This window comes from Ptychodera flava, chromosome 5 (genome assembly GCF_041260155.1).
Source record: "Ptychodera flava strain L36383 chromosome 5, AS_Pfla_20210202, whole genome shotgun sequence".
Lineage (NCBI taxonomy): Eukaryota > Metazoa > Hemichordata > Enteropneusta > Ptychoderidae > Ptychodera > Ptychodera flava.
In genome coordinates, this window is record NC_091932.1 from 6,430,080 (window position 1) to 6,456,593 (window position 26,514).

The 26,514-nt window shown below is 36.7% G+C and overlaps 3 protein-coding genes across 3 annotated transcripts; 1 reads left to right on the forward strand and 2 right to left on the reverse strand.

The window, feature by feature from the left end:
• The first annotated feature begins 5,020 nt into the window (after nt 1-5,020).
• On the forward strand, nt 5,021-6,118 carry LOC139132670 (carbohydrate sulfotransferase 6-like). Its single transcript, XM_070698938.1, has one exon. It carries the CDS (start codon nt 5,021-5,023, stop codon nt 6,116-6,118), a length of 1,098 nt encoding a protein of 365 aa, XP_070555039.1.
• Nucleotides 6,119-8,182: 2,064 nt separating this feature from the next.
• On the reverse strand, nt 8,183-16,741 carry LOC139132854 (calcium and integrin-binding family member 2-like). The gene is made up of 7 exons (XM_070699171.1): nt 16,583-16,741; nt 15,596-15,630; nt 14,621-14,720; nt 13,784-13,931; nt 13,012-13,121; nt 12,413-12,501; nt 8,183-11,231 (listed from the first exon to the last, which is right to left on the reverse strand). Exons 1-7 carry the CDS (start codon nt 16,631-16,633, stop codon nt 11,210-11,212), a joined length of 555 nt encoding a protein of 184 aa, XP_070555272.1. The 5' UTR covers nt 16,634-16,741; the 3' UTR covers nt 8,183-11,209.
• A 2,679-nt stretch (nt 16,742-19,420) lies between these two features.
• On the reverse strand, nt 19,421-26,390 carry LOC139132855 (calcium and integrin-binding protein 1-like). The gene is made up of 7 exons (XM_070699172.1): nt 26,205-26,390; nt 24,053-24,087; nt 23,332-23,431; nt 22,843-22,990; nt 21,969-22,093; nt 21,572-21,660; nt 19,421-20,826 (listed from the first exon to the last, which is right to left on the reverse strand). The coding sequence occupies exons 1-7, from the start codon at nt 26,253-26,255 to the stop codon at nt 20,805-20,807; spliced, it is 570 nt and encodes a 189-aa protein (XP_070555273.1). The 5' UTR covers nt 26,256-26,390; the 3' UTR covers nt 19,421-20,804.
• Nucleotides 26,391-26,514: the final 124 nt, after the last annotated feature.

Consider the following 26,514-nt stretch of genomic DNA (forward strand, 5'->3'; position numbering starts at 1 on the left):
AGGTAATAGTATGTTCAGGTAGAATCCGCCTCTAGGACAGATATACGGACTCCAAAACTTTTACAATTCTTTTCTGGTGTACCACTTGTGGGGTTCATTTTAAAGCTCTTGGCGTAATAAAACTTTTCACCGTCTTAGTTTTTCGGAGATCGAAAATTTTATTTTTCTCGATAGAATTAACATAGGGATGGCGGCCATTTTGAGTTTCAAATATCGGTTAACTTTTTCTCTAGTCCCAAAATTATTCTTGATTTTGAAAGAGAATGATTACAATATTCCTTGAAGAAAATGTGAGCAAAAGTTTTAGTATTTCACTTTCGAGGCGCATACTACCTCAATACTAAACATCGTATTTGGCGTACATAAATACGTGGGAACGTAGGTCAAAATGACGTCAAACTGAAGGCAGAAGTACTGACTTGAGATTGCTGTGGCAACATCTCTATGGAGATATGCGAGGAGTAGCTACAAAGTAGCTGTTGTCGGCACACTTGAAGCGATAGCTGGCAAGCACACCACAAATTCAGAAGACAAGATATCAAGATATTTTCAGCAGTAACAATACCGACTCGACATCAGTGCATTGACGAAATATTTCAGCAAAGACGGCGATGACAATCACACGGCAAATGTCGGTGTAAGCCTTTACAGCTACTGATTCAGAATTGCTTTGTAACAAAGGTTAAAAGTGTTACCAATTGATGATATCATAGCTACAACTCCAGTACTGGTTGGTGTCCGCGCTGACGAACACCAGATGCTCCTGTGATTGTATGCAAATTAAAGTTATTTCACCGACACAAACCTGTAAGCATGTTATGTTGCTTAATACCGAATACTCCATGACAAATATAACGCAAGCATCACTCTTCAGAAGGCACTAAACGCGAAGAGAACGAAACATTCTAAAACAAAGAAATACAGGACAAACCCTGACATATAATTTAGAATTTACATATTGGGAAAGGTCCCTTTTGAAAGAAAGAAAAAGAGCGGGGTTACTTACTACTTGGTGATACATTTGTATCCCCACGGCCTCCGGCCTATCCCTCGACACATGGGATCTTTTCCCAACTATCTTGAGTATAAACTAATAGATTTTATGATTTGGCGCTGTTACGTCACGCAAAACTTTGAACAGAAAAACAATTACCCTTTCTAGATATTTTTATAATGCTGTCTCTTTAAATTCCATTTTTGTATGGAAGGTAAATACACCTATCAGCTTTACATTGTCTCTTGATTTGACACGATTCCTGATCGCTCAGTCTACTGTCATACAAGTCAGTGCAACCAGTCAGACTTACCCGATTCATAGATTGCATTTGCTGTAAGCAAGATTCACCACTGTCACCGAAAGATTTTCCCATCTTCACCTCTATGAGGTCTTCCAAAAATATGCATCATTTTTGATGGTCTCAAAATTGCCATTGAAGTAGCAACAGTTTTCCTAGATAACTATTGATGAAGTTTCCTTGTTGATTAGAAGTCTCCGCGACGTCTAAAGCACGACTTCTGCAGTCGCCAAAGACTCATTTCTGAAATTCAAGTACTTTAAATTTTCATTGAAATAAAAGTTACTGTACACACTGTACCCAAAGTTCAATGAACTCAAAATTGTATGGCCATTTTACTCAACTTGAAGACATTCAATATATTGTCAGTGTCCTCTATGTTAAGGTAGATTCAGTTGAGACCAGCATCATATTGAAACTTCACTGAGAGAAACAATACGTAATATGTTATTGATATATCCGTGTCATCGATACTGGTGAGTCTGCACAACTAAATGAATGTTTTGGATTGGTCCTGCAATGTTGTCATAATAGCAAAAAAAAACTGCATTACTACCATTACTGGGAATGGTACGATAAAGTTCCTGTAGTATAGAACTGATCCAGAACTATATATATAAGTTGAGCAGCTGCAGGTGATTACTGTCATATCGCTTATCAGACAATTTACAAAATCCTTTGATTAAAGAGCATATCATGGTGTCTAAGAAGAAGAATATTCCTGGTAGATGAGCTACAGGAATTTTGATCGGTATTATTTATTTTCACGGCGCCATTTGCGGGTAGAATATTAATCATCTTAATTTAGCAGTCTGCAGTGGATCATGCGGAGCTTCCCCCTTCGCATTAATTTCAACGAAATCTGTATGGTTTCTATAAATATGTTTTAAAGCTACGGTAGGTATGTCTATGTTTATTTTCATTTTCGAAGGCACCTTGAAGGGTATTCAGAACAATACGTGTTTTAATATAACATGGAGTATAATGCGATGTAACAAAAAAGCATTCTTTCGATCCGTGAGTGGCTTTATTTTACATCTGCAACTTCTCTTGGATGAGCTTCAGTCTGCTGGACTTCTTATCATGGCATGTTAGAGTAAAAACAAATTGATCGAGATTTATGGCCAGAAAAATCAAGATAAGACCTTAAGTTAAGTTACTTTATGTATTATTTACTGCAGACAACATAGTTTTTCCGTCGCTACGATTATTCACAAAACAAGCAGGAATACATGATAATATATATTCAGAGACTCATACATGTACAGCGACTATTTGTAAAATGCTTGAAATTGCTTATTGTTGCAATTGACAACAATTACAAATTTTATATCATATGATATACAACATTGATAAGTGGACTTAAGTGAAGTATAAATCAATTTTCTGGACAGCTGCGTTCCGTCAGTGCAATAAGTTCGTCAATACGATGCATCGCAACATCTGCTACATATATACCTGTAGCATGTTCTGAATAATATTCGCAGAATGTTCTATGATATTCGAAGCATGTTCTGTAATATTCGCACCTATTCTATAATATTTGCTACATAATATTCGTAGCACATTCTATAATATTCACTTCACGTTATAATTGCTGTATATTTACATCGGGTATGGATCATGACGCCAAGCTTTTTATAAGCAAACAAGGCAGTATTTTGGACTGACCTGCAGCACGTCGTCGGAAGCTGTTGAGAAAGTTATATATATTGGTCTGACAATACCACATAAAAATGATCGAGGCCCAATAACAGACTCCAACCCACCAGTGTTTTCCTATTAACACGATACTACGTAACTTTTTACGGGTTTATCACTAGTATTTTGTATGTCGACATCAAATTCTCATTCTGCTCGCCCCAACCAACTGTTCAGCGTGTCAAAACACTGTATCCGAGTAAAGTGCGTTGTTGTTGTTGTCGACATTTGAATTCTAGTCCGGACTGGAATTCACTGGTAAACAATAACAATGCAGTTTACACATGTACAAACTGGTCTGATAACTTGAATTGTGAATTTCAACACGATTTAGGGAAGACAAGAAACTTTAGTGGACATAAAGAAGTGAAAAAGATCATTAAAAGTCCAACTGCCCTTTTAAATTAAATTTTTAAAAAAGTTAGGGTATGAAATACTGAACGATTTTAAATCGTACAAGATGTCGACGAGTGTTCGCAGTAAACTCATTAAACTGCATGTTCCTTACTGCGCAAGCTTGGCAAAACCTCTCTGAGAACAAAGTTAATAGTTGTCAAACAAAAAGTACGAGTTTAAAGCCACAATAGCTGCGAATGTGTAATAAACTGATCTCAAAATATCCTCAGTCTCCTAAAAGTTTTCTTTGAATGAGACCCATTAAACACTGAAAAAGTGTATAAAAGTGTCGAAAGTAGCATGTAAGTTCCAACGTTTTAACATCACTTTAAATTTCCTACCATTTTCAAAAGCTATTCATAATAATATGAGAGAGAGAAAAAAAGATTACAACTAAACAAATGTTGCCATCGTGTGTTGTGCATTCAAGTAAATGGCATCATCCTTCTTTGTTTTATAATAATGATATGTGCAGATATTACTGCACATTTGTACTTTTCCGTGGGCGCCATTTTATGAGTGCGGTATTCAAACGTGTAGGCATGGTCAAAATCGGCCAGCAGTAATACTTCTGTGTACATTTCCTTCAAGTAGCACATTTACACGAACCAACTTTGGTTTGAAAATAAAAATCATGAAAATATTGCATAAAATTAGCAGCTATTGGCGCTGCAAAATAACTTCAAGATCAAGCTCTCAGGACAAAATCCTCTCCTACATCAGACAACTACCACTAGTATCCTGGGGCTAGACATCGTTATTTTTGTTTCCATGATGTCACAGATGCTTAAAAACACAACAAACAAAAACAAAAAAAAACGTTTGCAAAGGTATTGGAGGAACGGAGAATTTATTAGCAGTCCTCGGCCTAGTTACGTCAATCACTGACACAGATACAAATCGTTACCATGGATTAAATGACCTAAAGTTTTTGTTTCATGGAATTTCATACTGATGAGTGTTTATCAAACAGAAACAGATTTGGCGTCATATGTGAAAGGATCAAATGCCAATAGTTCTGAGGATAGGACACATTGCTTTTCATTGATTCGGGTGATTTTGGTTTTAGAGGAGGACCTATAAATTTACTGTGAAGGCTTTGCAGAAATGGTTTGTCATAAAATTGATAGGTCCAGCACATCCATCTCATTGTCGAAAACTTGTCTTACGGCGTAGTTTCTGATCACGTAATGCGACCTTCTACAGATAAAAGGGTAAGATTTCACAGTGTGCCATTTTTCATGTTCTTCTGACAGTATTGCATCGCTAGATACACTGCTGCGTTTTCCTTTGCATCTACAATATATTAACTTGGAGTGGCTGTCACCTTTCGCATATCAAAACCAGCCAGATACGCTGGTCTCTCACCTATTGGTCGTAGGTCTACTTCAGTTTAATCATGGTTGTTTGTATCCATTTCCCGAAAAACAACATATGGTGTTAGGTAAATACTAACCGAAATGATACCTGGACATATAGAGTAGAAAATTTTCTTCGGAAGTATGTTTTTAAGTGGAAATATAAATGTTTACTGTTATTACAAACGTCTATAATATTTCTCCCAGTTCTTACACATTTTATCATCACCTGGACTCCTTCACTGACAAGACTGTGACTGGTCCGTAACGATGCGAAGGATTTGTAGCTACCTAACAATAGTTGTAGTAACGGCAACTTTCATCATGATGCACTCGGATATCTGCCGCAGGGAGGACGACCGGGCGAACACGCAAGTTAGTTGGAAACCCATAGAAGCTAGCGTCAGTGCGAGAGGGATGACCCTTACAGCTACTGGCAATCGAAGTGTAAACGTGCTTGTTTTCGCAAGAAAGCGAACTGGTTCGAAGCTGACGGCGAGGTATATCGCTAGTCACCCTGGTTTCTTTTACGTGTACGAGCCTGGACTGATAGTTACTGATTATTTTGATGGCATGAAAGGCAAGGACTCCAAAGACTACCTGATACAGATAGAACCAAAAATACTCAGTCTTATAGATGCTATATTTGAATGCAATTTCACCGGACACGAGTACTTTATAACATATCTGAATAAGATGAGCATATTTAGAAAAAGAGGACTGTACGAGATCCCTCTTCCGATAACTATTGACAGCATTACTTTACTCTGCAAATCTATGACGCATAAGGTTGTAAAAGTTGTCAGGCTTTACAGTTTATCGATGGCGACACAGTTACTTAAAAAACACGACATCAAAGTCATCCATGTCGTCCGTGATCCACGTGGAACTGCCTGTTCAAGAGGAAACTTCAGAGGGTCAACATCGTTGAAAGGGGAAGAGAGGCAGAATTCCAGTGTCCTGACAGCTTATCCAGCTATCCAGGGAGAGGTTGTGGATGTGTGTATATGGATGCAAGATAACTACGACTATGTTACCTCTGGGCCGACGTGGCTAAAAGATAATTACCTGTTGCTGCGCTACGAGGATATGGCTGACAATCCATGGCGAGAAGTCCCAAAGATGTACGAATTTTTGAAACTCTCTCTGCCGGACAACATTAATGAGGTAATTGAGGGCAAAATGGAATTTCTTCCTGATAACGGTCAAGCCTGGAGGTCGAAAGTCCGATTCGAAGACGTTATGAAAATACAAAAACTTTGTTCTTTGAAAATCATGATGAATTTTGGATATCGCCCAATATACAACCAGGAAGACTTAACTCTGCCGCAGAGTTTAGTTGAGGATGTAGAAGTCTATAAACGCTGAAATGTACATTTTAACCTAAAATTTCTTGAATAATTGACAACACACTTTCACGGTCAAATTTTGGAGGTATTGAGGGAATTAAACAATAATGTACCCCCTCGCGGCCCATCATGAAAGAAAGCAAACTTTGCACAACATAATGTACAAGGCGAAGCCGAGTACATTGTGGAGTGCAAAGCTTGCTTGAATATGGGGTAGGAGGGGGTACATTATTGCCATTATTTTACATTTTTGGCGATGCCAGTGACTTTTTTGATGAAGAAAACGTCTTGGACCATAATGCTGGTTAATCGGATACATTATCAGTAATGATCTGAGGGTATGACGTCACAAAATCAACTGGTATTGACAAAGCTATATAATATATGGTCATGGAGACTGACAACATCACTGTGCTCTGTAGAAAGCCACGAGCAGATGATTTACATTTTGAGAAGCACTTACTAAGTAATTTGCAATGCAACTATAAGGCCAAAAAGAAAAAAATAATTTGTTCATCGGAATCGCCGCTTCTACTTTGCCCGATTTGAAAATTTATGTTGATTTCGGCAAATTCATACTTCTGCATTGCAAGTACTTTAGTACCACCGTTGGCGGCGCCATACACTTCGTCGGGTTTTCGCGGGCATGTGGGACTTCGACGTGCCTGCACTGAGCTCTGTCAACACGTTTTTGCGACGTCTGAATTTTGCAAATCACGACACAAACTGGGTCAAGTTTTGGCTGAAGTTTCTCCGTTTTGTCATTTGTCAAAAAAAATCGCTCGCCGCTCCTGAACATTAGTCCAAAAAATCCGATGAACAACATTTTTTTCGTCTGGCCTAATGATGACTTTTTAAAATTCTCCTATCACTAAACAATTAATCTTTCGCGAGATAGTAGATAACGCATCGAGCAGAGACTTCTTATAAACTTAAAATTGACTTTATTAAAAGAACCTGAGTGTGATTAAAATGATCAATTTCTCCAACACATGAATTCCGCTCTTTTGTTAAAATGTCGACAGGAGGTATTGCCCTTCATTCATCGTACAACTTGCCTTGCTCAGACACTCGAGAGAATTCAAATAAAATTTATTGAGCGACTGTAAGCTTGTTTTCAAACCATGCTATTGGAATAAGCTGTTTGAATATTATGCCGTACGGCACACCTCGAAAAAAAAACAAGTTCAGCAGACGAAGTTTAGTATGAAAGATCAGAATTTCGGCTAGTAATTTGGAAATTCAGGACTCTAAAATAAAGGCTCGTAAACTGGATTCTAAAACGCTACCTCTTAATAGCCGTTGTTGAAAACAACCAACCTACAATTATATTATCCAATGGTTACGTCGCCTAGCTGGACTTTTCTTCTTTTTAACGGTACGTGTGTAATGTTTATAATTTGAAACCAGTGTGCTCAATTTGTTGCATACTAATCTTTCGTGCTTTAAGTTTATATAGGACTAAATCAAAAATGTATATAAACTCTGTAGGGCAGTCACCCATACTCACATACTGCAATAAGTCTATAAATCCCATCAGATAATCACAGGTAGCTGTCCATTGACTACACAGCCTTCAAATGACGGCGGCTTATGAAAATAAATCATGGGATTCAAGTACAGACACCGACACTAGAGCAAGTTTTTTAATCCATACTTGCTCTTGCAGCTGCCACGTGGTCAAAGATTTTTGATAATTACAATGCCCAATGTCACTTGCCCTGTACAAAGTGCCAGAAGATCACAATAAAAATGTCAAGGGAACTAATCTGACATCATTTCCTGTAAGATTTGATGGCATCACATTCAACCTAGCCTTTGATTTCAACGAAACCATGGTTACAGTTTTAACATACTTGGGTAACAATTAGCAGCTGTTGTTGAAATGCACATATGGTGAAGGGATTATCATTTAGAAGTCGATGAAGCAGAGTGTTTTGACGACAGCCGTAAATGCACTTATAAGTAAATTTTTGCCACTTTCACTGGTTTGTGTGCGAATCCTAAATGAAGAGGGTACACCGTAAATAGGGATATTCGGGAATGTAAAATTATCAATATCTGAAAGAATACACAAACTGAATTGCTGATTCTTCTAAACTTTATTTGAAATGAGAGAGTAATTACAACTCTGGTCACCAAACGCAGTCATGAATGTAAAGATGTAAATGCACAAGAGTTAAAAAATGAAAGATTTTAAAGTAAAAGTATGATGCTGGCAAACATTCCAGTGTACTACACAACTACTCATGTTTCTCATCCTTCCTTCTTGCATTTACACAGCATAAACAGTGTCATGGATGTCTGTTGAACTTTGACTCTTCATACCATGGATCTCACAGCATAAGGCACTAATCTGAATGTTTCCATTGTGGCAAATTGTCATATATCGAAAAAGATTTGTCCGAAAGACAGACCATGTAGTTCAGGTAATGAGATTACGAAACTTGAGACAGAATTTGGTCAATTTACCACTTTGGAATCCAAATTTCTGTAACATCTGCCATGAGAACAACATTTCTAAGGGGAGGTATAGTTTGCCTATCATCTGTAGTTTAATGGCCGCTGAAATATTCTGGGATGATTTTGCTATTAAAATATGTAACAAACCTAGAGTTCACACAGTGATGACAGCTTGATGAATGTGTATTTGTAAGTGCATGCTAAATACTGCTAAAGTGCGCCCTCACAGGAATAATGCAAAAGACTTTTTGTTTTCACAGATTTACACGTACACAGCATTTACTGCCTACATACCAGTTTGCCATTAGCTTCAGATTTGTACTCATGAGTATATCATGATGTTCAATGCAAAAAACCTATCAAATTATTCCTCATTCATTACTACTATCCAATACTGGTAAAAATTATAACACACCCCTTGCTCTACTGTACAATTATAAGAAATAATATGTAAACTTAAAAATCTACAGATAATTATAAAATCATTTACAAGAAGTATGAATTTCATGTATTTCCTGCATCTATGTATGTACATGTACATAGATGTAAAATCTCTGTGAGTGTATGTATGTATGTCTCTGTGTCTTTGTATGTATATACGTATGTGTGTGTGTTTGTGTGTATGTATGTAGTACATCCATGTGTGAATGAATGTGTGCATGTATTATTACATATGTTTATAGTGCCATTTTCAGACTCTGATCTTCACATGACAAAACAGACTATACTCATGGAAAGGTAACATTAAAGCCATTATTGTCAATCATACAAAAGTAATAAATATCATAAAATACATCTCTATGTACAAATTTTTGTCCATGTCCTTGTAAATACCTTAAAGGGGAAGTTCACCAAGGATGATTTTTACATATGTGGTAGCTCTGTGGTCATTTACCACAGAAAAGCTATTTTCACCATTTATAACTCGCCCGATTTTCTACGAAAATGATAAAAATAGTACTGGAAGTTGCCCATGTAATTTGAATCATGGGAAAAAAGCCCCAAGCTTGGAGCTTGCATCATGTGATATGGAAGGAACCATCTTCGGATGGGTATGGCCCCCACATTGTCCACTCACAGTAACACAGTAGTAAACAGCAACACAAAATCTGACAGTGGACAGTTTATTATAAATGATTCACCGTTTATGCAAGGATACTCAGTATAAACAAAAGTTATGTAAATACGCACAGTCTAGTTTAAGCATGAGTGAGTGGACAATGCCATACCCATGGGAAAATGGTGCCTTCTATATCACATGATGCAAGCTCCAAGCTTGGCGCTTTTTTCCCATGATTCAAATTACACGGGCAACTTCCTGTACTATTTCTATCGGTTTTTGTAAAAATCGTGCAAGTTATAAATGGCGAAAATAGCTTTTCCGGGGTAAGTGACCACAAAGCTAGCACATATGTAAAAATCATCCTTGGTGAACTTCCCCTTTAATGAAAGATAAACATGTTTTCTGACAGACACATACCCTTGCATTAGAAAGAGATATTTGTACTCCTCCGTCTTGTTAATTTCAACAACACTTCAGTAAGATGCAATCAAAGGCTGCATAAAATATGGAATGTGTAAAGCAATGTGTAAAGAATTACAACAACAAGATTTACTGAAATACAATTCAAGGGTTGAAAGAGATGTCACTGCAACATAGATTCTATCACGCTAATTTTCTTAGAGTTTCCTAAGGACACACTAACTGTAACTTTTTTCAGGGCTTTGTTGCATGTGTCAGCTACAGCTTTCAATTGTATTTCCATGGGAATATTAAAATATCCAGTACTCAATTTGTCAACATTGATTTTATATCTGTACCCTGACATTGTACTGTAAGATATTATTGATAATCAAAGTCTGGCTTTACATTCAGTTGTCAACAAAACCATCAATGCATGTCACACACTGACACACGGCGCAAACTAAATACTGGGAATTTCAAAATGCTGCACCGCATAGACAGAGAAACTGTAGTCGATACATGGAATAAAAATATTGAAAAAACTGTGAAAAGTTGCCTGAAGCTTTGAGGTCGATTTCCACTGACAAGTCATACAGCTGTCAGAAAATATCTGGATATCTTAAAGCTTGCATGGATGGAACATTACGCTATCAAAATTTCAACAAGTATTTTCTGTATTTTTCATCATAAGACACACATCAGGGCTGAAAGAAAACTGATACAATGCTAGTAGTGGTCTTAAACAAAAACATAAGTCTATTAACCCTTTGAACCCGGCTTGGACAAAAAATGTCTGCATGATGTCATAGGTCACCAGGGGGTCAGGGTGCAAAGGGTTAATACGTATAGTACTGGGATAGAAAACAGAAGAGCTTATACATCTGGTGGGTGTATGACAACATGAGATAAATATATCCATTCTGATGAGACTGAAAATATAGCTACCAAACACACTGATTGTACATGACTTGGACCTATTGATGTACATGACTTGGACCTATTGATTGGACTATACTGGAGATACCTTTTACAAAATCTTTCCATCTGTGTTTCCTGGAATTCTTCAGTTGTCTAATGTTGACATTGCCTTGGTTGGAATCAAATTGAAAACTGTGGTGAATGCATTGGGTGTGTACCTATGGAACGGTTAGCACTTGGATTGGTACTATTCCATGAGACTTTTTACAATCTGAACCTGAATGAACTGAAAACAGAGTGAGAAAAAAATAGCATTAGAGGAATAGTGATGACCTTCAAGTTCTGATGAGTGAGGAAACATTATAGAAGTATTACATGGATGATTTCATGTGAATACCAGAACAATACTACATCATCTTTTTTTATGAACCAGCAATATCTCCTACTACATGTAGTTACATTAGTACTGATGATTTGAAGTCTAGATTTTACAAACTGTCCATGATAAAAGAGCCACCACATACACAGGCAATGTTGACAGAACTAATTCTGAGCATTTCCACGTGATTCAAGAAGAAAACAAAAAACTGTAAATACATGCAAAACAAAAATGTCCTAAAAGTAAAACAATTGCAGTACAGTCTTTTTTATAGTCTTCAAGGTGACGTATAACATTTTCAAATTTTCAATAAATGGCCAAATTGGATAGTGTAGTAGCAGTTATTCTGAGGAACAATCTAATTATTCTTCATTGCCTTACAGAACTGTACTATAATTGGTAAAGTTTTTTAATGTGTCCATGTATGCATACATTAACACATGATGTACATCAGCTTTCCCATAGTAACACATGATGTGTATCAGCTATCCCATACATGTATTGACATCAGCTATCCCATACACGTATTAACATCAGCTATCCCATAGTAACATATGATGTGTATCAGCTATCCCATACATGTATTAACATCAGCTATCCCATACATGTAATAACGTCAGCTATCCCATACATGTATTATCAGCTATCCCATAGTAACACATGATGTGCATCAGCTATCCCGTATTAACACATGTGCATCAGCTACACAACATTACTATCAGTTATCCCATATTATATCATACCGGTATATTGATGGCGCAAATACAGCAAACTGATTGCTCATGACGTGAAAAGAACCGTGGTATATTGGCAATATACCATGGCGGGCGTGAGCAAAAATCTGTTTTTGATGTTCCACGCCAGAATTTCAATATACTGTTATGATATAATAGCAATAAATCACACCCAGTGACGGTATACCACGAGATTTTGACCAGTTCACTCCATATATGCAAGAGCGATAGCAAGTGCATATATGAAGTGAACTGGTCAAAACCGAGTTTATTGCTTAAGTAACACATGATGTACATCAGTCATCCCATAGTAACACATAATGTGCATTAGCTATTATTAGCACATATACTTACTTGATAAAATCTGGAGCTTTGGAAATGACATGTTCAAACTCAGCAAAGGACAGTGAGTCATCATCATCGAGATCAGCCTCTTCAAAGATCTGTAACACAGAAACATTTCCAAAGAATTCAGCGGAGTAGATGTACATTACACATGACAAAAATGTGATACAGCTCCTTTGTGAGACTGTAACTATGTATGTATAATGTTGTAGCTAGCATGATTGTAAAGCTTGAAGTGGTGGTAGGCTTTGATACCTTACGATAACATGAGACTGATGGTTTTATATCACTGTGTAATCACAAACAGATATGTTTACTGAAACAGCAAATCACATGAGGGCATTCATAAACTAAAATCCTTCAGTCATTATTGTATACCTTGCTACTTTTATTCACCATATTTTGCAAACATGAATGGTTACACATCGATTACACATTACAACATTGTTGAGGACATCTACTTTAGTAACACATAAACTGTCAGAACAAAATGTAATATTTGTCATATATGACAAAAAAATATTCAGCGGAACTTTCAAGAATTGCTTTATTTTCTACAGCAAAGTAGGGTTGAGAGTAGAAATGTTTGAGTGGGCATTTGTACTCACATTGTCTATCAGTTGTTGCATGTCTTCATCAGTAAGCTGCTGATCTCCAGTAAGTCTGTTTACAACCTCTCTCAGATCAGCACTGTCAATGAAATCATCTTCATTGAAATCTGTCAACATGAAAAAACAAAACAGAACAACTATGAAATTTGCAACATGTCAAATACACATAAACAGTACAATTTATGATATCAACACATAGATAGACACTTTTCAATCAGTATTATTACTAAAGTAAATTCCATGTGTATGTCCAGCATCCAACTTACCATAGATTCTAAGTCTAATTATCATAGATTCTAAAATAAACTAAAGTCAAAGTTATCACAGATTCTAAAAGACACTACTTACTCACACTGAATTTGACAAGACTAACATCTTACTTACCAGAGATTTTAAAAGACTTAAAGGGACAAAGTCGGCCATTTTTCATGAAATATTTTTGATACGATATACTACTTATACTGTTTGACATGTTGAAAGATAATAAATGAATGGGTGACCAAGCATATATTCAACCTCAGTTTTAGACAAACAAAACCATCGTGAGAATGAATTAATGGTCATGACCATTAATTCATTCTCGCAATGGTTTCATTTATTGTGTCTAAAACCGGGGTCGAATATATGCATGATCACCCATTCATTCATTATCTTTCAACATGTCAAACAATATAAGTAGTATCTCGTATCAAACAAAATTCATGAAAAATGGCTGACTTTGTCCCTTTACGACTTACACTAAATTCAACAAGACTAAAATCTTACTTACCATAGATTCTAAAAGCATACTCTGCTTTGACCGTCTTCGGTGCATTGTCACTGAACACAGACATCATGTCAAGGAAATCTTCAAATGTAAGATCACCATCACCAGACGATGAAAATACTTGACATATTCTGTCCTTGAATGGGTTTACCTGTGAAAGCAAAGTGTTTGTAAGTATGTGTTTCACAGCTGTGTACCTTCCATCCCTTGTGTACAAATTACTACAGAATGCAATGTTTGAAGAAATTCACCATAGCAACGGACATATTACATTATATAAGCAGGCCACTGTCCAGTCTCTTTGACAGTATGACCAACACACACATCAACTAACACAAAATGCCATGGGTTCAATCCTCTCAAGCCTGACTTTCTGGTAATTTATGAGGAGGCCCCTACAATGTATGTACAGGAATTTAGGCATGAGTTGTTTAAACATCAACGTCACAACTTCACATCACTTTTTCCAAGTGAGTTTTGATGATTTTCACAGTGTAGAGGGTGACAGTGGTCTGAAACAAAATTTTCCGACATGCACAGGTTCTAATACACCTAATAGCTTTCTTGTGATAGCATTATTATTTTGAGATACTGCTAAATTTGGAAATGTGTAAATGTTTTTTACTCAGAAAACAGGTTTAAAGTAATACTTGCAAAAAAACCTGGTTAAATGTAGGTCTCCATAAATATGAGTTACAATCTCATAACAGACAAAATGTATTACACTGAACCATCTCTACAAACTTCAAACTTTTGTGAGACAATCAATTTGTATGCTTCATGTCAACCATCACAGCCTCGATGAGTGAACAAAAACTTCACACTTGTCAAAATGATTACCTTCAATTCTTGAAGCTCCAATATTTTACTCAAGGGCAGCCTGACATTTTTGTCCAGTCTAACAGCATCAGGGTCCAGTAAGTGAAAACGTTTGAACACACTGAAATAGAAAAATTATGAACATAAGTTACATTGGTGATTGACATGAAAGAATGTTTTGCCAAGTACAGTACTTTAAACTATTTAATTAGATCATTATTCTTCTTATTTAATTGAGTTAATCCACCAAGGTTATTCATACTTAAGACTCTGAAAGATTGACATCAATACAATAATTTTTAGGGACAGCACTTTTATTACTTAGCTCAAAACTGAGAAAAAATACTTGCTACACAATCATACGCATTGAGTAAATTAAGCTCATTTTGTTAATCCAAAAGTGATGATCACAAAATGAAATTACAGCAAAATGAAATGCACAGTGCTGGGCCCATATGAGCTACACGTATGGCACAACTCAAAATTATAAGTGGAATCCTGCAGCAAGCTGATTACAATCACGACATGACAATACTGTAATGCAAGGATTCAATAGGTGCTCTGATATCACACAAATACTGAGTTGTGTTGGTGATTTGGCATATCAGGTGGAAATAACACCACAATAGATGATGGATCACACATACAACAAGTATACTCTTTAGTCTTATGAATTTCTGTTCATTTTGATGCCTTTAGTCCGTATTTCTTCACTAAGCACAACAACACTTTTCTAAGATTTTTGTCCAGTTTTACAGAATCCTAAATTTGTTTACAAGTACATGTAAATACCTTCCCCTTTCTACAATGGAGCTTCCAACTAAGTATAATACAAGTACTTCAGGTAGCCCAACATTAGCTAGCTTGTGTGATAATTCGGTATAAAATGTTTTGAATAGAAAAACATACAGTTGAAATCTTTCTGTTAAACATTAATATTTCAGACTTTGAATGAATATTTAAATTTAATTTAAATGTATCTTTAGATATACTTACTGCAAAATTTCTTTCTTTGTGAAGTACGTCAGTTCCTGTAAGAAAAGGAGAGTTGTTAATATTATTATTAATCTATGTGGTATACACGAAGCCCATTTTGACAGATTCTACAGATTGACAAGTACTTATTCGTTGATAAGATCTCTCTGAACGGGCTACATTCTCAGAATAAACGTGAAGTTCTTCATCAATGGAGGTACAACCAAGATCTCGCCTGTACCGCCATACTAAACCATATTTGAATATTGTTGTATTTGGAGAAGTGCATTATTTTTCATATAAATGATCTGACACAAAAAATAAAATACAATATTGCGATTTAAGCTGCTGGTGGAGGTACAGCTTAGCAATTGATACGAATGGTTGCAAAACATAATACGACTGGGGTGGACGAGTGGTACTGAACATATAGGGCTTCGTCGCGGCAAATTCTTGAGCAGGGCAGGCTGTAATTTACAACGCACAAATATAGTCACCATCAGAAAGGGAGGCACTGGAAACGTTCTCAGAGTCCTACATTTTTTGGAAATTTATCTTAAGCAACATGACGTAAAGTAGCGTATCCTGGATGTCTCTATTTTTCAATAGAAGAGAAGCGAAGCGGATCCGGTACTGCAATTTCCAAATAATGAGTGACACTTCCTTGTTATGTTATGATGGCCGCCATATTGGACTACTTGAGCAGTGGACAGTCGACCATCATCGGCGGTCGGTCCACACGAACTTGGCACTTTCTAAGTGATAGTAGAGCAGTTGCGTTCGATATCTGACCGACAAGGCGACATCGCTACCGCTGCACAAGTCAACCCCTGAATGGTCACCAGATTTTTCACGAAATTACGACGGAACGGAGAGGCTTGATCGCGTCAATATAATCAGTCACGCAATTGCATAAGACTTGAGAGAAAGACACATATTAAACCACCTGTTCAGATTCTTGCCCTCCACATTGCCCTTAATCAGAAATATGGGGATGAGGAATCATACCTGATAATCTTCAAGTTCAGCTTCTGTAAACTGTGTATTCGTATTACCCATTTTTAGGGCACTTCTCCGGTATGTACACTTCTAAAGTAGATCAACTGTTCTAACTCACAGTGCAGTGTTACGTGGAATAAGGTTTCAGGCAAAATGCCAAATCGAGGCTGTCAATTGTAATTTGCATATCAAAGGATTCCTCCATAACGGCTTGACGTCATGCCGTAAACAACAGTAAATAAAGAAGTTGGGTCGTGACATTGGTCAAAGTGTCATCATCTATTGGTGAATTAAAGTGCACTTCGATTGGATAGACAATATGTCAGTACTGTTTTTATCATCATCACCTTTCGATTTGTGTTTGTTAATGCATGGAGGTAGAAAGAGAGACTACCCTCCATGGTTAATGTTACCACAGTCCCGCCACAGTGTGTGGAGGGACTGTGGTTTTATCATAGACTGGGGGGGGGGGGGCACTCTACTTTGTTTGGTTTTACACACAGTTCGTCTATAGAGGGGACCGTATTTTTACAGCAACAGTTTGATTCGAACAAAGTCTTGAAAGTCTAGTATGTGATTTAGGTTATGATCGTGTGTTGCACTCGAAATCTGGGATCTAGGATGAGGTTATCGAAAATTTTGAGACATTGATGTCCGACGGTAATGGTGCATTCTGACAGGTGTTTCAATTTATTTATCACTCGGTAAAACCATTTGAAAATGACATTGAACACTGATATTTTTATTACATTGTTTGCATGATCAATGTTTGAGTCACAATATTCAACAACCAAACAATGACAATACATTTTGTAAAGAACAGTTCTCAATTTTCCAGAGATTGAAGACCAAAGAATATGCAGGAATGGAAAATATTTGACCCTCTAATGAAAAGCCTGAATATGGTATGGTTAAATGCAAAAAATGGCTATTGAACTGAAGTCAATTAAAATATAAGTCTATTACAGTAAAATATGTTTCTGTGATAAAGGATGAATTCACAACACTTCAGCATTATCTTTGATCCTGTGAAAAATTTGAGAAATTCGTGTGTGCAATGGTGCAGTCTGGTGCAATCTGAGAGGTGTTTTCAAATTTGTCTTTTACTAGTAAAACTGTTAGAACACCCAAAGGGGATAGCACGAGAGGAGGGTGTTTCCCTCTCGCATCGAAATTTTAAGAAATTGATGTGTGCAATGGTGCAATCTGAGAGGTGTTTCAATTTATTTGGTACAAAAAATTGAGTATTAAACCCCATTCTTCCTCTCCAGATTTTGAGCAACCCTCTTTGAAGTTTTCAATTTTTTTGAGTGACCCCCTCATATTTCTTCGACTGCAGGCCGTTAAAGGAGCTCCCTAACTAGTATATACTGTGAAATGCTACAGCTATAACTATAGACTCTATATCTGAATGTACTACAACTGTGAATTTGGCATAATACATGTCATCATCCAATGCAGTTGGGTACTTTAGTGAGTATCCAATAATGACAGAAATATTCGATTTTCATCAACAATATTCATAAATCATAAAGTTGTTTCAGTTTTACACTTTAATTATGACTAATAATGCCTTATGACCATGTGCTCGCAGTGAATGAACTTTACAAACTCTGACAGACCAGCCATACATATATCAAAATCGAAAACTTACATTGGAGAAGCAACAAATCTACATGCCATACTATTTGTAACATATAAATCTGCATCGAATTACTAGGCTAAATCACTGTTCGCCGATCACCGTTGCTAAAGATACGGTGCAAAAACAGCACTCTAACAAGACATACAAAAAAAATCACATCAAAGTTTTGCCACATTCGTATCAAGACGCTAAAGCAGACAAAACTATACTATACAGACCATTTTGAAGGGAAGGGTCGTCAGAACTAAGTTTTTTCGACTTTCTTGTTTACAATGTATGTCATGCATGATATCTAGTAGCATCACGTCAACATAGCTGTAACATTTAAATTTTACGATATACAGAATGACCCTAGACCCTAAAATATGTTTTACCTTTCATCAATAGGCAACTCACTTTGGATACAGTGTTTACATTGGTCATATAGGTCCCAGAAATAGTTTGAGAGCAATCCGACGACCCCCTCCATTAAAGGCCCGTCACTTTATTTTGAGCATATTAAAGCACGTCTTCTCAACATGTACATTGCACTGATAGACAACTAATATAATCATATGCTTACAACTTCAACTTTTTGAATGATAACCACTTTCATAGGACAAACCATCGCCACTATAGCATTTCCTTGACGCTTTGTACTCATCAGTTTTCCACTCTTTATTGGTCGATATATATATGTATATATATATATGTATATATATATATATATATATATATATATATATATATATATACTCGTCATTAGCATTGGCACACTATCTACATTGTTAAATATAAACAGAGACCGTATCAAACCAAATTCGTTTCATTTGACCTTACCCCCCCCCCCCGCCAATTAAAACAAAATTACATTGCAAATATTCGAGTTCGATCGTGATTTTAACTTCCCCGAAACATGATAAAATGAGAAAAAAATAGGTTGCTTGGAGTTCAATAAACTAGCGACTGACGGTTAACAAACTCCGAATGACACTTAAATTACACACACTCCCCTGGCATCATAATTGGGGTATGCAGTCACAACAATTCTAGGCACGATGACATCGACAGATTAACACCCTCCCTAATATACGCGATAACTTTCGTTTAACATTGGCGTGGTTTAATTATCAAGCGTCCTTTACCATGGACCGAATTTTCAGTGTCATATAGTTATCTGTCAGTCAAGCTAAAGAAACTTAAACACGTGACACGTGGTATGCAAATGATGAGTAATATTAAATTTTATTAACATGAATATTTACATGACATTAGTATAAATAGTAAAATTCTTAAGCACCTTGTTTATACTTTGAAGAGGAAACCTTTGACTTTGATTACTGAATAATTCCATGCTTGTGTCATAAAATCGCATTAGTAACCACAGCGTAGTGCTGGTAGTGCCATGACGATACCATACATCAAGTTTTCTTGAACTTTCAGTTTGAACATTGTCGTTTGTAAAACGCTATTTGTTTTTGTTGATTTACAACGTGCTGAATCGTAAATATCAATGGAACCATTGCTGCAAATTTCCTTCATGTTTGTACGTTTAGCGTGTATGCATATTTTCCCTTGTGATAATGTGGATGATATTTCTTGAAGACCGACAACGTTAACCGATCTAATGGTATGTGTACATAAATGGTATATACAGATATCACGTCAGCAGACTTGTCATATATATATATATATATATATATAATATATATATATATATGTATGTATGTATGTATATGTATATATATAATAACACAAAATTACTTTAGTACAAAGTAATTATATCTGTTACTTAAGTTTCATGCATCTTGCAATCACTTCTGTCTGATGATTGCAGGATGCATGAAACTTAAGTAACAGATATCATTACTTTGTACTTGAAGTAATTTTGTGTTATTACTTATAACGCTCTACTTTAGCATCGAGCACTGTAAATTGCCACGAGGACATCTGTATACTTCGATATATATATATATATATATATATATATATATATATATATATATATATATATATATATATTACTTTTCTCAAGCACGTGACTACTTTCCTCAAAGATTATGCATAAAAAACAAATAATCAGAGGGACTGTCATGTGACCGTGACAGAGCCGGACAGGTTGAAGCGTTTTAAGTTTGAAGCGTGATACATGCAGAACAAAATGTTGCAAAAAATGCTGTGTCTAAATGTGAATACCAGTATGCATTTACTGCTTTAAAAGAGTAATCACAGGTAATGCACTTTCCATGTCGCTATATATAACTGTTACGAAACAAACTTTGCTGAGTGTCATGTAAATTTAACCAAAACCCCTTCAATACAAAGCCCCCTTTGGCAAGCAGCTTTGAGATAGTAAAGCCATAACAGTAAGTGATTCATAAATCACATATCCACCATTTTGTCATGATCTTTGTCATTATCTGTTTTATGCAATCGACGCTCTTTCCAACTCTGTATCCGATAACACTTCATCCTCCACTGAACGGCAAAATAAGTAGTTGTCATCATCCTCAGCCTGCCAGTGTATCAGGCATGGCCACTCACATACCGTATGAGGGCGTTGATCAATCCCAAGCGCTTCCACGAACACGCCAATTGCGCTGACTGCTAAAGTTTGATTCGGAACGACCTAGAGAGACAGAAATGATATGGTCAATCAATGGTTTACATGTATTCAAATATGCATCCTTGCTTGACAGATTGTAAAGCACATTTTCTTGTCAATCGTTTGATATTTTTGATGTCCAAATTTCATTGGAATGTTTTGATTCGGCTCAATTCGAAACATCACACTGTTCAGTTTTAGGATGTAATCTTTGTCTATCAGAAAAGCTACACATGATCACTGCGCTATAAATAAACGCCCTGAGTTGGTTTTAAAAGGTCGCCACCAAAACTACTACTTTATATCGAATTTAAACAATCAGCTCAGCATAATGGTACTCACAACCACTCTGCCATAGGAAGGATTATATCTTTTCAGCAAAATGTGGACTTGTTGATAAAATTAATATAAACATTTGACTTTTGTTCTAGGATGACTTTTGACCTTACGTACACAGATATCATTGCGAGTCCCATATCATGATAATACTTAACATCTTCTTTTGACCAATCAATTGGTGGAAAATTTAGATTTTGTTACAAAAATGTAGACTTTTTGAACCCCTCCCCTTTAAAAGAAAATTGTACAGTTCGCATTCCGTAGTTGAAATCGTCCAGGATGCATCGAGACTGAGGCAGAGATAATAGAAGATAATACATGTAGTTTTGTTTTAGAGTTTCACAATAAGTAAAGGACGGTATACCTTACTGTCTGAACACTACGTTATTAAAGCAACATGTGATCAAACGAGGGAATAATGAAGTCTTACCTCATAAAGTCTGGTGACCTGGAAATGACATGTGAAAATTCTGCAAACGTCAGCTTTCTGTCGTCGTCTAAATCTGTCTCTGAAAATATCTGAAATTGAAATTTTTAATTTCAAAAATTTGTGACTATATTTCCCAGTTTAGGATTTTGTACGCTGAGTGGCATGGCAACAAACTTGGATTTGATAATGTCAGAACTGGAAGTTGGTTAAATAGAAAAATATTCAGCTTGAGAAGATTGAATCAATCTTATCAAATTTGCTATATATGTCCTCCACTCATACTGCATCAAAATGTTATCAAAAACACTGCGCTCTTTCGTGTTTTAAAGTTGCATATATGTGTACAATATACACGTAAAGTATTTGAAAGACAATTACGCCACCGTTCATGTCTTACATTGTCGATAAGAAGCTTCATTTCATTTTCTGTGAGTCGTTGTTCATTCTCTTCACTCGACGCTGTTATCCTTCTAACCATTTCTCTGATATCAGATTCATCAACCAGGTCATCCTCGTTGAAATCTACAAACAAAACAGCGACCAGATTAACATTTAACATCAACGTCACACATGTAGAATACTTTCGGTGATACATTGTTTGATGACATAGCATAGCTATTACATGACCAGTGCCGATTTTGAGAACAAGGAACATCAAAGTCGGTCAGGTAGGATTATTTTGAGAACAGGGAACATCAAAGTCGGTCAGGTAGGATTTGCTCTTGAGATTTCGTGCATACTTGGACCTTCAGAAACATCAAATCTATCATCATCCTTCGTGTGAACATCAAGGAGTACAATAGGAGTGCAACACCTTATAAAAGTAGCTTAGACAGCGAATTTGTCAATGGTGAAAGCCCAGGTACCTTTTCCCACCATCAAAACACTATTCTAATACTTTGATAAATAAGAGACTTCTGAATTCATTAGTTGTACAAAATGTACCCTTAAGCATTGACAGGTCACCCATGCATTCTGATTCCTTGTCTTGTTTTCACTGTCCGTAGGAACTCATTGCATTTACTAGTAAAATACTTGGATGCATAACCTTATTTGCATTTTTAGGATTCATCTGCACTCAAAATAGTCGCATGTCTCTCAAAAACACGAAACAAGTGTCTAGTTTTGACTCATACTCAAGGTGAAAATTGTCTTTGTAATCAAAATTTTACTGTTTGAAGGTGATTTAAAAACAAAAACACTTAGAATTGCGGCAACTGTGAAACAGCAAGTGATAAATTTGAAGAGAAGCGTGGGAGAGAAAAACTCACCATAAATTCGGAATGCATACTCTATCTTCACCTGCATGGGGGCGCTGTCACTAAATACAGAAATCATATCGAGAAAATCTTCAAAATTCATTCCACCATCCCCTTGGGTGGAAAATACTTTACAAATTCTGTCCTTGAAAGGGTTGCACTGTAAGACAAGGAAATACAGATAGTTTACCTGCATCAAAGTAGCTATACCAACCGTCCACTCAATCACTCTCAGACATACCTGTCAATCAAAATACGCAAATCCCCTCCCCGTGTTTTTCAATCGGTCTATCTGTATGTCCCTGCATCTACCTATTTACCTGAAATCAATTCATGCTAGTCTGTCTGTTAGTCTGTCTGTCTATTCATCAATCTGTCTTGGTTAGTGTGTAAATCTACTCAATTCATTCTTATGAACGCACCTACAATGATCATCAGTGGAAATGCTAATCGATGTATTGGACGGACCGCACTGCATGACCCATCGATAAGGATGCTTACCTGCAATTCAGGCAGTTTTAAAATCGTATCCATCGACAAAATTGCCTTTCTGTTGTTCTCGACTGTCTCGGGATCCAATTCAGAAAATCTGTCAAATACACTAAAACGAGACGAAACATGTCTTCAAGTTGTGTAAATGTGACGTCATTGCCCATTTTTAATTTTGTAGAACAATGCATACTACTACGTTGAGTGGTTACTAATCGTTATTTCTTCATTGCAGGAAGTTTACTACCGTGAGTTCAACTTAAGATAAGATCAAAGCGCTGTTTATATTTTCAGTCTGGTTACACGGCAAAATTAAGTATGGTATGTCGAGACAAACCCGAGAAATAAGTTTAATGTTAATTTTGGCGGGAATCAAAATACTTTGTCGGACAAATATAGAAATTCCACTCAGCTTATGAAATTAGAGTACATTGATTTCCAAACCGAAATCAAATCTAGCGCTGCTTTTGAATTCGTGTTCCTAAAATGGATGGATCAAACAAGTGACTTGTCGTCGATCGATCGCTGCTACTTCATGATGAAGGACTTTGGCAAAATTGCTCTGATTGAAGTTTCGCCCCTGCTTTGAAAATATCTTCATGTATCACGCAAATTGAGGCTTGAAAAGGCTTCCTTATGTTATGAGTAAAATAAGTCTACAATAACAGACAAATCTAGTGGAGCACGAATGAAAAGCTATCGCAAAACAACGGTAGATGTATGGTATACGTACTGTAAAATTTCTGCTTTCGATAAATACGTCAACTCCTGTAGAGAGATAAAAGCATAAATAAAGGAAATTAATCAAGAAAAACACATTCCAAACACCTTACTGTCTAGGGAAGGTCTTCTTGTTAGAGAGAGATTGTTTCCCTGTTGAACAAAAACAGTCATCTGAATAAAACAGTCATTTTGCAATTATTCAGTGCTATGATGCTGAAACGTGCACACTGTAACGCAGTGAACCAGTCCAGACGCTCACCACATTTTACACAGACTAGACATACTTTGACGGCTATCAATCGCACTTTAAGACCCTAAAAGCATACTACATAAACCTGACAAATACTATAAGGCAAATGTGACTTCTAATACATTTGGCATATAGCATAAAGTTTTGCATTTTGTACTTCGAAAGAATTCGGCTATCAGAGCCGCAAAAATGTGTCGTTTTTATGGCGTATGATGATGGAGAAACTGTTTCGAAGAAGAATCATGAAAATAGCTTATTATAATAAATATTTCCCTTAACATCCGTTATTGGCGATTATTTTTGGCAGATATTAATTTATAGCTTTTTTATCTGTAAGCGGGACTGAAGGTGTCCACGCTCACAGCATATTTCAACATGCTGAATATGACTGGTAAAATGGCTTGAGAACTGTTCAATATCTTGAAAATGTTTCTTTACGCGTTTGGTTGTGAACAGATCCTAGAACTGTCACGCTTAGGTCATATCACCTTTGATAGGTAGCGTGACAGACGGCGTCACCACCTCCTGATGTTGTAAGGGGCCCTCGCACATTGTCGCATAAACGCCAACGTCCTGCCTCGCAATCTGCGTTTCTGAAACAGACACTGTGACTAATGCTATGGCGCGGGATGAAAGCAAGCAGACGATAGGAAGTCACACAATTTTTATAGTTAACAGTACAATATGCCGTGCAATCGAGGTTTATGTTATGTTTCAGGATGTCTGTCGGTGACAAATAAAGCCATCGGTACAGGCACATTTAGGGACTGTGATACAGAGTAAAGTTAGCTCTGGTCTAACAGTAGTTTGCTGCTTCTCTTTTAAAAAAATCTGATCTCGTGCGAAAGTGAAGTTTATGGATTGAAATGAGCTTAAATCCCCTCTAAACGACCTAACGAATTTTGCTTTTTGAAATCCTGCGACAAACTCAGACGGTCCCTAAGCTACCGACAGCTATTTATGACCCATGCGCAAACACTAGAACTCTATTATAATCACAAATGACAGAACAAAATTGAAATATGATGACAGGAATTCTCGATTATATAGTATCCGTGTACATTTATGAGGAATATTCCATTTGCACGAAGAGGGCTCGAGGTACTATGTTACTGAGATACTAACGTCCGGAGACACAATTTGTGATAGTTCGCCTATGGTAGAAAAAAAGAAAGTGGGCATGAATTTGACACATACAAACAACGCCTGGAAAACGAGAGACTTAACAATCTAAATGAGTGAATTTTCTCTAACCATAATTTGTTAATTTTTAAAGGTGCGTAACACACACTCCCTGAAAAACACGATGGCTCTCTGCGCTGATATGTGAAATCGATCGTTCCACATGGGTCATTGCTGTGTCAACTTTCATTCGGGACACAAAAAACAACACAAATGCTATTTTTAGAGAGAAAACGTTTTGAATGTTTCATCGTAAAGGTCGAATAAGTCTTAGATGCTCATGCGGGTACAGTGTAAAGTGTAACCGACACTCTTGACAAACTCGAAGACAGAGAAGGCATCACGTGGCAATCACTGTTCCATTAACATGTCTTTACAAAGCTACAGAGTCGTGTATAAGAATAGCAAACCTATAGTAGACGTCATTACAAACTATGCCATGCCCCACCTACCGTTTACAATAAAAATAGTCTACGTGCACTGGTTTGTATCATGGCTGAATGCCCGAATGACATATATCTGCGGGTTGTAAACAGACTGCAAAGCGCAATGGAACAAAGAAACTCGTTTCGTCTGTGAAATTGGAAATGAGTTTTACGACTGTCTCGGAGGGTTATGTCACGATTAAATCTTCGAAAATTTGGATTCTCAACTTCCGCTTTCTCGTTCTTTGTAGATTAAATGGTGTGTCTACCTCTACGATTCACTAACAAATGGTAGGCGATTCTACCTCATAATCGTCAAGTTCCCCTTTCGTCAGCTTACTGCTCCAGCTCCCCATTCTTCGTAGTCTGTACCGCTGACTTAATTCTCTCAGAACTGGGAAAATAGTAGACGTAGAACGCAGTCTTGTACTGGAACTTATATCCTATGTTTTCACCCAGCCTTTAACATGCTTGACCTAGGTCACAGAGGGAAGGATTTGATAGGCTAGCCGCTGCATCTTGACATTTATACTATGGCTAACGAAACAAACAAGCGCCTTGTTGCGCAGGCGTAGTGATAACACGCATGATAATACAAAAAAATTGTGCATTTAG

Bases quoted from the DNA above. Each gene is read 5' to 3' on its own strand.
- LOC139132855 (XM_070699172.1), bottom strand. From the start codon at position 26,255: ATGGGGAGCTGGAGCAGTAAGCTGACGAAAGGGGAACTTGACGATTAT. The intron at 24,088-26,204 runs GTAGAATCGCCT...ATCTCTCTACAG, and splicing joins GGGAACTTGACGATTATGAG to GAGTTGACGTATTTATCGAA. The intron at 20,827-21,571 runs GTAAGACTTCAT...CTGTCTCTCTAG, and splicing joins AGGTCACCAGACTTTATGAG to GTCGTTCCGAATCAAACTTT.
- LOC139132854 (XM_070699171.1), bottom strand. From the start codon at position 16,633: ATGGGTAATACGAATACACAGTTTACAGAAGCTGAACTTGAAGATTAT. The intron at 15,631-16,582 runs GTATGATTCCTC...CTTTTCTTACAG, and splicing joins CTGAACTTGAAGATTATCAG to GAACTGACGTACTTCACAAA. The intron at 13,122-13,783 runs GTAAGTAAGATT...TCATGTTGACAG, and splicing joins GTATGCTTTTAGAATCTATG to ATTTCAATGAAGATGATTTC.
- LOC139132670 (XM_070698938.1), top strand. From the start codon at position 5,021: ATGCGAAGGATTTGTAGCTACCTAACAATAGTTGTAGTAACGGCAACT.